Raw genomic sequence first — 13,053 nt, 5'->3', positions numbered from 1 at the left:
TCCCCAGCCACTTCATCCAGCTCATCCCGGGGGATCCCAAGGCGTTCCCAGGCCAGCTGAGAGACATAGTCTCTCCAGCGCGTCCTGGGTCGTCCCCGGGGTCTCCTACCGGTGGGACATGCCTGGAACACCTCCCCAGGGAGGCGTCCAGGAGGCATCCTGATAAGATGCCCGAGCCACCTCATCTGGCTCCTCTCAACGTGGAGGAGTAGCGACTCTACTCCGAGTCTCTCCCGGATGACTGAGCTTCTCACCCTATCTCTAAGGGAGAGCCCGGACATCCTGCGGAGAAAACTCATTTCGGCCGCTTGTATCCGAGATCTCGTTCTTTCGGTCACGACCCATAGCTCGTGACCATAGGTGAGGGTAGGAGCGTAAATCGACCGGTAAATTGAGAGCTTTGCCTTTTGGCTCAGCTCTCTCTTCACCACAACGGACCGGTACAGGGTCCGCATTACTGCCGACGCTGCACCGATCCGCCTGTCGATCTCACGCTCCATCCTCCCCTCACTCGTGAACAAGACTCCAAGATACTTGAACTCCTCCACTTGGGGCAGGATCTCATCCCCGATCCGGAGAGGGCATTCCACCCTTTTCCAATCGAGGACCATGGAGGTGCTGACCCTCATCCAGACCGCTTCACACTCGGCTGCGAACCGTTCCAGCGAGAGCTGGAGATCACGGCCTGAAGAAGCCAACAGCACCACGTCATCTGCAAAAAGCAGAGACGCGATGCTGAGGTCCCCAAACCGGACACCCTCAACGCCTCGGCTGCGCCTAGAAATTCTGTCCATAATAATTATGAACAGAATCGGTGACAAAGGGCAACCTTGGCGGAGTCCAACCCTCACTGGGAACGAATCCGACTTACTGCCGGAAATGCAGACCAGACTCTGGCATCGGTGATACAGGGACCGAACCGCCCTTATCAGTTGGCTCGGCACCCCGTACTCCCGAAGCACCCTCCACAGAACCTCCCGAGGGACACGGTCGAACGCCTTCTCCAAGTCCACAAAACACATGTGGACTGGTTGGGCGAACTCCCATGCACCCTCGAGGATCCTACCGAGGGTGTAGAGCTGGTCCACTGTTCCACGGCCAGGACGAAAGCCACACTGCTCCTCCTGAATCCGAGGTTCGACCTCCCGACGGACCCTCCGCTCCAGCACCCCTGAATAGACCTTACCAGGGAGGCTGAGGAGTGTGATTCCCCTGTAATTGGAGCACACCCTCCGGTCCCCCTTCTTAAAGAGGGGAACCACCACTCCAGTCTGCCAATCCAGAGGCACTGTCCCCGATGTCCACGCAACGTTGTAGAGGCGTGTCAGCCATGACAGCCCCACAACATTCAGAGCCTTTATGAACTCCGGGCGGATCTCATCCACCCCCGGGGCCTTGCCACCGAGGAGTTTTTTAACTACCTCAGTGACTTCGACCCCAGAGATTGGAGAATCCGCCTCAGAGTCTCCAGGCCCTGCTTCCTCAATGGAAGGCGTGTGGGTGGAATTGAGGAGGTCTTCGAAGTATTCTCCCCACCGACTCACGACGTCCCGAGTCGAGGTCAGCAGCACGCCATCCCCACTGTAAACAGTGTTGACGTTGCACTGCTTCCCCCTCCTGAGACGCCGGATGGTGGACCAGAATTTCCTCGAAGCCGTCCGAAAGTCATTCTCCATGGCCTCACCAAACTCCTCCCACGCCCGGGTTTTTGCCCCAGCAACCGCCGAAGCCGCGTTCCGCTTGGCCATCCGGTACCTGTCAGCTGCCTCCGGAGTCCCGCAGGCCAAAACGGCCCGATAGGACTCCTTCAGCTTGACGGCATCCCTTACCGCCGGTATCCACCAGCGGGTTCGGGGATTGCCGCCACGACAGGCACCAACGACCTTACGGCCACAGCTCCGGTCGGCCGCCTCAACAATGGAGGCGCGGAACATGGTCCACTCAGACTCAATGTCCCCCGCCTCCCCCGGGACGTGGGAAAAGCTCTGCCGGAGGTGGGAGTTGAAACTCTTCCTGACAGGAGATTCTGCCAGACGTTTCCAGCAGACCCTCACAGAGCGTTTGGGTCTGCCAGGTCGGACCGGCATCTTCCCCCACCATCGGAGCCAACCCACCACCAGGTGGTGATCAGTTGACAGCTCCGCCCCTCTCTTCACCCGAGTGTCCAAAACATGCGGCCGCAAATCCGATGACACGACTACAAAGTCGATCATCGAACTGCGGCCTAGGGTGTCCTGGTGCCAAGTGCACACATGGACACCCTTATGCTTGAACATGGTGTTCATTATTGAAAATCCATGTCGAGCACAGAAGTCCAACAATAGAACACCGCTCGGGTTCAGATCGGGGGGCCGTTCCTCCCAATCATGCCCACGTGAGCATTGAAGTCACCCAGTAGAACGATGGAGTCCCCAGAAGGAACGCTCTCCAGCACTTCCTCCAGGGACCCCAAGAAGGGTGGGTACTCTGAGCTGCCGTTTGGTGCATAGACGTGACTGGGAAATAAAGAAAAGGGTGACGCTACACAATGTCATCAACATCGACTGCCTTTAACTTAAAAGCGGCATCATATGCATTTCTTTTGTCCCCCATAATGACGGTTTGTGTATAAAAGCTTCCTTTCAGTAATGTCCGTCTTGATCTCATTCATTCTCTTCTTTGTGTGAATTATACGGCACTATTTGCCTGGCGGATGTACATGCGATCAACACACCACTTTTCTCCCCAGTGACGTGTCACATATCCCTCCGCCCAGCAAAGCGGTGCCGCACAACAGCGGTCCACAGCCTTTTTCCGAGTGTATAAAAGTGATCAAGTCATCACAATAATCACGGAAAAAATTCTTTATAAGCCCCACCGGACTATAAGCCAAAATTCAAAATTTGAGAAAAAACTCACGGTTTATAGTCCGAAATTTACTCTAATCAATAGTAATCATTTCAATAATGGTTCGATAATCAAGAACTCGCTGATACAATTACGGTTGGTTAAATGTCCTAAAGAACTTTGAAGGACTTCTCATCACTTTTATTGTCTTGCCATTCAAGTGTAAGTATGTGCTTTTATGTCATGATCAGTCTTTTGTTGATTTGATTTTGATTAGGACTGAGTTTCATGTATTCCTTGTGTCCCTTTTAACAATATCTGTCTCGTTAAGTTATTGCATCCACCTGTGATTGTTAACACTTATTACCCAATCAGCTCCCTCCTTTGTGTCTTGTACAAGTGTTTCATTGTGGTCTCATCAGTTCTTCTGTAGTTATCTGTCTCCTTTCAGTCCTTGTTGATTCATTATCCCTGTTAAATGTTGTTTCCAGTTGGTGTTTTGTTTGGTAGTTCTCTGTGTCCAAGCAAAGCCGTTTCTTCGTGTTTGTTCCATTAGTTTTATCCTTGTTGTTTGGTCTTGTGTTTATTTAGCACAGTGGTTCCCAAAGTGGGCGGTACTGCCCCCCTGGGGGCGGTGGAAAGATCTGGGGGGGCGGTGAGGATGAAGGGGGTGGTAGGGGGGCGGTGAGGACGAAGGGGCGGTAGGGGGCGGCAGTCCGAAGTCAGAAGTTGAAGGGGGCGGTTCACTGGGGAGCCAAGGGGGCGCTAGTCTGAAAAAGTGGGAACCACTGATTTACAGTTACTGAGATAGGCTGTACCTCACCAACAAATTTTAAAGAGTAAAACCCTTGAGAAAATGAATTGATGGATGTAGCTGTTCTACAGTACTTAAATGAATGTGATTATTTAGTCTAACAGTGGGAAAATATGCATAATTTCAATAGCCATCGTTGATATAGGACATAAAGAAGTGAACACGCAGGGAGAGGACAGAAAATGTATGTGCTCAAGCACATTACCAAATATACGTCATGATGATGAAGATGATGATGACCATGTGCTCCCTCCAGGCAAAGGTCGTTGACAACACTGTTCATACGAACAGCATCACTTTGGTAAATGTCAGCAGAGATGACAACAACTTTCTTCTGACCTGCACAGCCACTAATATAGTAGGCATGACCAATGCTTCCATTCAGCTTAACGTTCACTGTAAGTAAAAAGGCACACACACGGGCATGCACACACACACACGCACACACATGTAAAGCACAGCTTGTGAATATGCATTATATTGTGACTTGTCGGTTTATTTCAGTTGTTAAATTTTACAGTGGTGTCAAATTGCACTGTAAACTAGAAAATGCAATTCCTGGAGAAATTGCGTGTGAAGGCGAAGACTATGAATAACTTCTTGGGGAATGCTGCCAAATGATGTTGAAACGAGTTGAATTACTTGAGAAATGTAGAAAACAGAAGTGTAAAACGAAATTTTGGAGAATTTGTAGTGAATTTCAAAATTGAAAATTTTTCATTTTTGGTAAGTGGGAAGTTGTGGAATGGGTAGGAAAATGATGAAGAGTGGAAGAACATTGGACGTGAAAATACTTTTTATCCATTTTTTTTCAGAATTTGTAATAATGATATTGGATCTCTAATTTTTAAACTTTTATTAATTAAAATGATTATCGTGTTGAAGCTATTGTATAACTCTATCTCATGTTCACCTAGTGTTCTCCTTCTGTGAATCAGATTTAACTTGCGTGATGTTGTTTAGGTATGTTTCTCCAAATAAATAGGCTCTAGAAGAGAAAATGAAAGCAACCATACCTTGCCTTGACACAGTACACTAAGATCCTACCCTTAAGCAATGGAAATGGGGGTGGGTTAAGTGGCTCGTGTCTACACTAAATGGCAATTACAGTGATATTGGATGGGGTAGGGAGCCTGGATTCGCGCCTAAAATCCCATAATCCCGATTCGTTACTTGTGTCAACATTTCTGGGGAAAGAAAATATCTTAAAATAACTATAGATTGTACTAGTAGTTGCAAAAGATTTATATAGCGCTTTACGTACACCTACAGTGAGTAGCAATCTCTCCAACGCAAGGGCTCCTGGTGGGTGTAGCAATATTATACAACCGGGCCTCTGAGGAAAGAGGATTAGGGACCACTGTGTTAATGAATTAATTGTTTCTTTAAATGTTTATTACAAATTTTAAAAAACCCATCTGTCTCTTTTAAATTTTAGTTTCTCCTTCTATTGTAAAGCTGAAGAAGCCAGAGCGTCGCCATGACACCTGCATAGAATTCACAGTGAGAGGTTCACCCCACCCAAAATTAAGATGGTTCCACAATGACAAGGTGCTTTGGTATATCTTTCTAGAGAAATGGCTCAATGTCCTCTCTCAACAGAATAGAACAGTAGAATAAATAGAAAAATAAACAGAATACTTGTGTTTTTATTATGTAGGGAGTTAAGCAGTCAGTTAACATCACTCTGTACAACATTTTAATTTACATTAGCACTCAATTGGTAGTGTGGCAGTAATCACTGTTTTAGAACTAGCCTTTGTTCTCTTTAATTAAGTGATGCATGCTAACAGTTTATTGATATTAGAATGGAAAGAATACCTTTATTGTCATTGTACAGCAGGTATGCAACGAAAATGGTAGCGCCGTTGGTGAATAGTAGTTGGAATAGGATGCAATACATAAATTGAGATAGGACAAATATATTTTATCATAAATATTAAATATTTATGCAGTAGAACCCTGGAACTCAACGCAAATTCATTCCAGACGGAGCGTCAAGAAGAGACGCAGTCAAACAATTTTTCCAATTTTGTCTGAAACAGTACATAAAATCACAAAAAAACAATGACAATACAGTACAGCAAAAACTTATAGCACAGCCTTACGCGGTCAGTATGCGGCAATTAATGAGCTCAAATTAAATCAAACATGACAAAAGAATACAATTTCAATGCAAAATGTACGTACTCATGGTAGAAGAGCCAAAGTACTGGAAATAATGTTCCAAAAGCGTATCAACGTGAACAAAAGGATGGCTATTGTTGGCGAAATCAGTAGCTCTTTTTTTACACGGTTGTTATGGTGTGAACTCAACTCTTCAGCGTGAATCACTGTGATCTTGTGGTCTCGCCGGTGAAGTTTTCTGGACACCAATTGTATGAATAGGACTTTGTTCAAGATTTGAGGCAAAGATTTCCCAACAATTTGCGTTGAACTCAGAATATTTCGGGTACTGAGGTGGTCGAGTTCCGGGGTTTTACTGTATTATATTATATTTATATTATTTTATATATCACATTATTTTATTTAAATAAATAATAAATATTGATATATGCATTGGTATGATGATTACTCCAAAGTATGAATAATTGATGGGTTGATGGTATTTGATTCAATTTAAAGATTCTCTCATTGATCATTTCTGGTTTCATTACAAATGCAGGAAATTTCCCACACCGATTATGTGCGTCCTTATATGGATATTTATCAGGACTACATTGAGGGATGCCTAACATTCAAAAACCCAACACATCATAACAATGGCAACTACACTCTCGAGGCTAAAAATTACCTGGGTGTGGTAAATAGTACTGTCTATGGGCACTTCCTAGACAAGCCCTTCAATGGTAAGTAATGTGTGGTCATATTGCATGCTATTGAAAAGTTTGTCACTTACATTAGGGGTGTCAAACTCATTTTTTTCGCGGGCCGCATTGTAGTCATAGTTTCTTTCGGAGGGCCATTATGACTGTCAACCCAAATAAATGTATGAGCACCTCATATTATATAAGCTACAAAAGAGACTGACAAATAACTCGTTTTCAAATCAGACGAGTAAAAAAAAGTAAAAACTGGTCAAATATTAAAAAAAAAAGATATTTTTAAAAGTGAAGACAATTTGTAATTCTAGTAATGACACGGATTTGATGCACAATTTGTCTTCGCGGGCCACATAAAATGATGTGGCGGGCCGTATCTGGCCCCCGGGCTTTGAGTTTGAAACCTGTGCATTAGCTGTACAAGTAAGCAGAGGCGATACAGCACCTACAACTAGTCAGGGCTTAATTTTTATTCATTTTTATTTTCACTTTTATTTATTCCTTTAATTTTAATTTTCGCAATTTTGGTCCCTCATACATTTTGTATGCAGAAATTATTTTTTTAATGTGGTTGTTACAAAAAGCTGAGTTGAGTTCATATTTTTTATTTTAAGTGTGAAATGATCACAGATATGCCATTGTCTTTTACACACACTGTCATGCTGGCTTGCACTTAGTGCTGCATTCAACAGTGACTGTCGGTGGGGCCTTCCCACAAAATACTGTGATATAGCAAAAAAATCGACAATCTAAAATCAGACGCCATTTGTAAAGTGCCTTAAGTGGGGAAAACAGTGCTAACCCTTAAGATTAAATTCTCCCTTATTTGACTTGCCAGGTCAATTAGGCAATGGGTAACAGCAGATATCAATCAATCAACCAATCAACCAATCAACCAATCAGTCAGTCAGTCAGTCAGTCAGTCAGTCAGTCAGTCAGTCAGTCAGTCAGTCAGTCAGTCAATATTTGAGATTTGAAGTCAGCATGTCAGCAAGTTTTAGTCATCATGAAGAGATTGAAAGTCACCGTGCCTAAACCCATGATGATTTAAAGTTGAGATTTTCTGTATTATAAACAATCGTGTTTGTAGATACAGTGGTCACATAGCCTACCCAAAATAAAACAATAATTATAATAAAGTTCAGTTGTTTTCCAATTTTATTTGCTATGGAGAACGCACACTTTCATCATGAAAACTTTCAATCTCTTCATGATTACTTTAAATCTCATTGTGATTACTTTATATCTCAGCGTGGTAACTTTAAAACTTGGCATGACGACTTTAATCTCTTCATGATCGCTTTAAATGATGTCATGCCGTGTCGTCTTGCTTTTTGCCAGGTGAATACGCCGTCGTAATTAAGGACGCGTATGAGTATCACAACTTTCAATCAAGAGAGGTTATTCAAGAATGGGCAAAGATGTTATGTCGCCAGCTTTTTAAAAAGCGGTTTTAAAAGCATTAATGGAGCAACCTCATTATATTTCCAAGAGCTAATAGCAGTTCACTCTAAGCGCATGATGGTATTAGAATTGGCTTCTATTCACAACAGCGTTCTAATATTGTCAATACTGTATGTGTAATGTTTTTTTGTTTGTTTTTATAAGACATTAACATTCACACGATGGTCAAAGTCTTCACTTAACCAATCATGCAAAATTTTGGAGGATGCGAGAAAGACAGAGTACCCAGATATGAAATTACTTGAGTTATTGAACATGCAAAATACATTCAGAAAATCTTCAGTCAAGCTTGAGCAATATACTATTATCACACTTGTTTTATTTATGACTTACCTGATGCTAACATAATGTTATTAATTTATTCTCAAATCATCTGTCATCTTTCACAGTTGCAGAAAATGATTATGATTATGGTAAGTTATTTGTCAGAAAATATTTTATTATCTGCTTGTTATTGTACTTTATGGGGTGGGAAAATATTGTATTATCTGCTTGTACTTTATGGGGTGGGTTGTAATCTCTCTCTCTCTCTCTCTCTCTCTCTCTCTCTCTCTTTCTCTCTCTCTCTCTCTCTCTCTCTCTCTCTCTCTCTATCTGTCTCTGTCTCGCTCTGTCTGTCTGTCTGTCTGTCTGTCTGTCTGTCTGTCTTGTTTCGCCAATTAGTAGTTCATCTACCAGTATTTTAAATATCCATCCATCCATTTTCTGTGCCGCTTTGTCCCCACGGGGGTCCCGAGCGTACTGGAGCCTATCCCAGCGATCATCGGGCAGTAGGCGTGGCCACGACACGCTGATGCAAGCCATGCAGCGCTACTAGTGACACTAGAAATTGGATATACACGTGACAGAATCAATAATGATGTCACGTGCGTCGCGCGAGGCCTAACGCTTACAGCGTAGTGCGCGCGCCGCTACTGCACCTGTGTGCAATTTGGAGTGCTCAATTAGTCTACCAAGCATGTTTTTGGAATGTGGGAGGACCCGGAGAAAACCCACACAGGCACGGGGAAAAACATGCAAACTCCACACAGGGAGGCCTGGAGGTAGAATCGAACCCGCACCCTCTGAACTGTGAGGCAGACATGCTAACCAGTGCCCCGCCTTAGATATATGTATAATACATATATCGTAAATTTCGGACTATAAACCGCACCGGACTATAAGCCACACGAGCTAAAATTCGGAGATTTTTTAGTTTTTTTCTTATATAAACCGCACTGGACTATAAGCCGCACGTGCACACGAGTTATTTACAAAGAAAGACAGTACACAGAAAGCCTTTTTAAAGTTTTAATCACATTAACATTTCGTTGTAAACACGGAACTAACAGCACTAGCTGGGCTAAAGTTTTAATAGCATTAACATTTTGTTGTAAACACGGAGGCGGCTCGGTGGGGCACTGGGTAGCACGTCTGCCTCACAGTTAGGAGGGTGCGGGTTCGATTCCACCTCCGGCCCTCCCTGTGTGGAGTTTGCATGTTCTCCCTGGGCCCGTGTTGGTTTTCTCCGGGCACTCCGGTTTCCGCCCACGTCCCAAAAACATGCTTGGTAGGCCGATTCAGCACTCCAAATTGTACCTAGGTGTGAGTGCGAGTGCGGGTGGTTGTTTGTCTCTGTGTGCCCTGCGATTGGCTGGCAACCGGTTCAGGGTGTCCCCCGCCTACTGCCCGTTGACGGCTGGGATAGGCTCCAGCACGCCCGCGACCCCCGTGGGGACGAAGCGGTTCAGAAAATGGATGGATGTAAACACGGAAGTAACAGCACTTGCTGGGCTAAAGTTTTAAGAACATTAACATTTTGTTGTAAACACGGAAGTAACAGGCGGGTAAAAAAAAAAACATACCCATCAACAAAGTCACTGAGAGCCGTCTTTGTCTTCCTCCTGTCCACTGAAACCAGCGAAATCTTCCACCTCAATGTCCGATTGGAAAAACGCCAGATGTACGTTGCAACCCTATTTCTCATTCTCTCTTTCGTTGTCGCTTTCATCGTCCCTCTCGTCCTGAGGCAAATTTACTCCTGAGCTTGTGCTCTCCTCTCCGTCACGCAGCAGACGGTGGTGGTGGATTTTTCCACACTGCTCCACGCTGTCAGGATCGATCCACTGGCAGACTTGTGCGAAAGTTGCTCTTCGCATGCATCCAGCTTTTGTAAACGATTTATCGCCGCTGGTCATCCAAGCCTCCCATTCAAGTCAGAGGGCCACTTTAAATGCACAAATGACATATACAGTGATCCCTCGCTTCTTCGCGGTTCGTTTATCGCGGCTTCACTACATCGCAGATTTTTTTTCCAAATTAAAAAAAAAACATTTAAAGTCAAAATAAAACTTCTAAATTGAGGAAACGTGTCTAACCTTTAAGACAATGTATTATTGCTCCAAATGTTCGTTTACATTCCTTTAGAAGTCCGTTTTCGCGTCTTGGCACGATCGCGAATTAGCATCTTTCCGCTAACTCGTTAGCCTGCCCAGTACTTCTTGTTGGTGACCGTACTTAGCGGATTTCACTTATCGCGGGTGGTTTTTGGAACCAATTATCCGCGATAAACGAAGGTCTTACTGTATATATATAAATGCACTCCGAATTGCCCCTAGGTGTGATTGCGAGTACGGATGGTTCTGTCTGCGTTTAGGGTGTCCCCCGCCTACTGCTTGATGACGGCTGGGAAAGGCGTCAGCACGTCCGCTACCCCTGTGGGTACAAGGGGCACAGATAATGTGCGAGTGTGTGTGTGTGTGTGTGTGCGCGCGCGCGCGTGCGTGTGTGAGACATATGTATTGTAGCTAAAGTATATATACTGTAAATATGTTTTTAGAACTCTTATAATCATAACTTTTTTTCAACAAAGTACAAGTGTGTGCGTGTGTGTGTGTGCGTGCGCGCGTGTGTGTGCGTGCGTGCCTGTGTGTGTGTGTGTGTGAGAGAGAGAGAGACATATGTATATGTAGCTAAAGTATACATACTGTAAATATGTTTTTAGAACTCTTATTATTATAACAACTTTTTTATAACAAGGTACAAGTAAATATGTTTTTAGAACTCTTTCATTATTATAAAGTTTTTTTTATAACAAGGTACAATACTGTAAATATGTTTTTAGAACTCTTATTATCATAACTTTTTTTATAAAAAGGTACAAGTGTACGTACTGCAATTGTGTGGACACTCCCTGCCTTCTGCTGGCGCGTGGGCAACTTTCGTGCCATAATTCCTCAATTTAGAAGGTTTATTATGAATTTGTGAATTTGTTATTTTTTGGAATACAATCCGCGACGTACTGAAGCTGCGATAATCGAACCGCGATATAGCGAGGGACACACACACATATATATATATATATATATATATATATATATATATATATATATATATATATATATATATACACAAACATGAATCTACAGAATGGTGGCAAATTTAACATTTTCATTTTAAAGTGCCAAAATAATTACTAATTAAATTAATCAATGATGAAACAAAACAGTAACTGAATTGAAGTGAAACAACACACACACAAACTGAAATCATTACATTTTTTTCAATCACAAATGTTTTTTCTAAGGTGCTGATGGCAAGAGCCGAGAAGTCAGTTCTGTTGACAGATGCACGTGACATCTGATATTATTAACGTCAAAGTTTCAATGTTAATATTATACTAAAATTGCAATATTTGTGCATGATAAATCTCCCTCCATCTTTATCTTTTTGTCTTTATATTTTCAAGTAACCCCGACAGCAGAGCGTCACAATCCACACCAAGATACATTTGGGGTAAGTAAACATTTTAACCATTTCCAAAGTTAACAGTCAGCTGCAGATTTAAAATTGATCTTCTCTCCGTTCATTCATGAATTTGTATTCATTTTCGTGCAATTAGAATTTCGTTTTTTTATTATTACCCGCATTTAAAGGGACTTTGGACATTTGCGAAGTGTGAATTGAAGCAACTGAACACGCTTGTTAGGTTCAAAATCAGCAAAAGGATCAGCAGACAAAACCAGTGAGGCAGAATATTGAGTCTTTTCTCGCGAGGAGTGCATTCAGACTTACAGCAATCCGACTACACTAAAATCTGTTTACACTCTTTTTATTTGGAATGCCCTACCTACAATGTGAGACTAGCCCCTGATAGGTGGGGGGGGAAGCGTGGGCTTTGTCTCATGAGAGAAGAAACGAGATTCTATGTGAAACTAGAAGTCGCAGACAGGATGCCATGAGAAACGAAAAGAGTGCAAGGACAAAATGCTATGTGAAACAAAGAAGTCATGAGAAAAGAGTGCAAAGACAAAATGACATGTGCAGACATCAACAAAATAGATTGAGCTATCAACAACTTTCTTGGATTCCCAGAGGTGTAGAAGGTCAGGAAGCTCCAGACAGCATCGTTTGACTTGTTGTGGACTGGTGGACGTCTGCAAGGCGAAACAGCAAGCATTCTGTGCAATAACTTTATTAATAAGTACTCATTAGGGAACGCATGATAACATATATATACAATTTATCTAACAACGCTTTAAGATGCTAACACTGATGCTGAGAATGTGAGTGGGAATGGTTGCGTGTATGTGCCTGTGCCTGTGCCTGCTATCAAGGATTGGAATGTGAGAGTGCAGATGGTAGTTGATTTTGTTTTAGATTTTTTTTTTTTCAGCAAGGACATAGTCAACTCACTTATTACAACTTCATTTCACATTTTGTTTTACATGACTTGTCAAAAAGCGGGTTGAAGCCTAGTGCCTAGAAGCCTAAATCTAGTGCCATCCCAATTTCAACCAAGGATTTCACAGCCGGACACACAAGCTACATATCTACAGTACTATCTATAATACCACCGTAACCAAGAAAAATGGAAGAAACAACTTACTTTAAGAACCTACTACCTAATTTAAGAAAAGTGAAGACCCCAGGGTGACCTATTAGAGTGGAGGAAGGTGCACACAGGTGGACAACATACTTTTTAGGAGATGCAACATAAAATAAATTGGAGAGTGTAAAGTGGTGATAGGAGAAAGTGTACCTGGACAGTATAGGGTGGTGCTCTGTAGGATGACGTTAGAGGTGAAGAAGAAGAGAGAGCTCAATAAAGGATCAGATGTGGAAGCTGAAGGTGGAAGCCTGTTGTGT

The 13,053-nt window shown here is 43.1% G+C and overlaps 1 protein-coding gene across 2 annotated transcripts in view; it reads left to right on the top strand.

Moving 5' to 3' along the window:
- The window catches only part of LOC125970576 (NT-3 growth factor receptor-like), a 235,706-nt gene that overhangs the window by 158,446 nt on the left and 64,207 nt on the right, over window positions 1-13,053 (top strand). For both annotated transcript variants that reach the window (XM_068651159.1, XM_068651158.1), the window contains 5 exons: window positions 3,897-4,038; window positions 5,079-5,191; window positions 6,306-6,489; window positions 8,316-8,339; window positions 11,654-11,700. In XM_068651159.1, coding sequence (XP_068507260.1) covers window positions 3,897-4,038; window positions 5,079-5,191; window positions 6,306-6,489; window positions 8,316-8,339; window positions 11,654-11,700 — 510 coding nt within the window. The remainder of the gene's footprint in view (window positions 1-3,896; window positions 4,039-5,078; window positions 5,192-6,305; window positions 6,490-8,315; window positions 8,340-11,653; window positions 11,701-13,053) is intronic.

The sequence above is a fragment of the Syngnathus scovelli genome, chromosome 6 (genome assembly GCF_024217435.2).
Source record: "Syngnathus scovelli strain Florida chromosome 6, RoL_Ssco_1.2, whole genome shotgun sequence".
In the NCBI taxonomy this organism is placed as follows: Eukaryota; Metazoa; Chordata; class Actinopteri; order Syngnathiformes; family Syngnathidae; genus Syngnathus; species Syngnathus scovelli.
The sequence above is the reverse complement of the archived record's forward strand: the minus strand, read 5'-3'. Positions and strand labels throughout refer to the sequence as shown.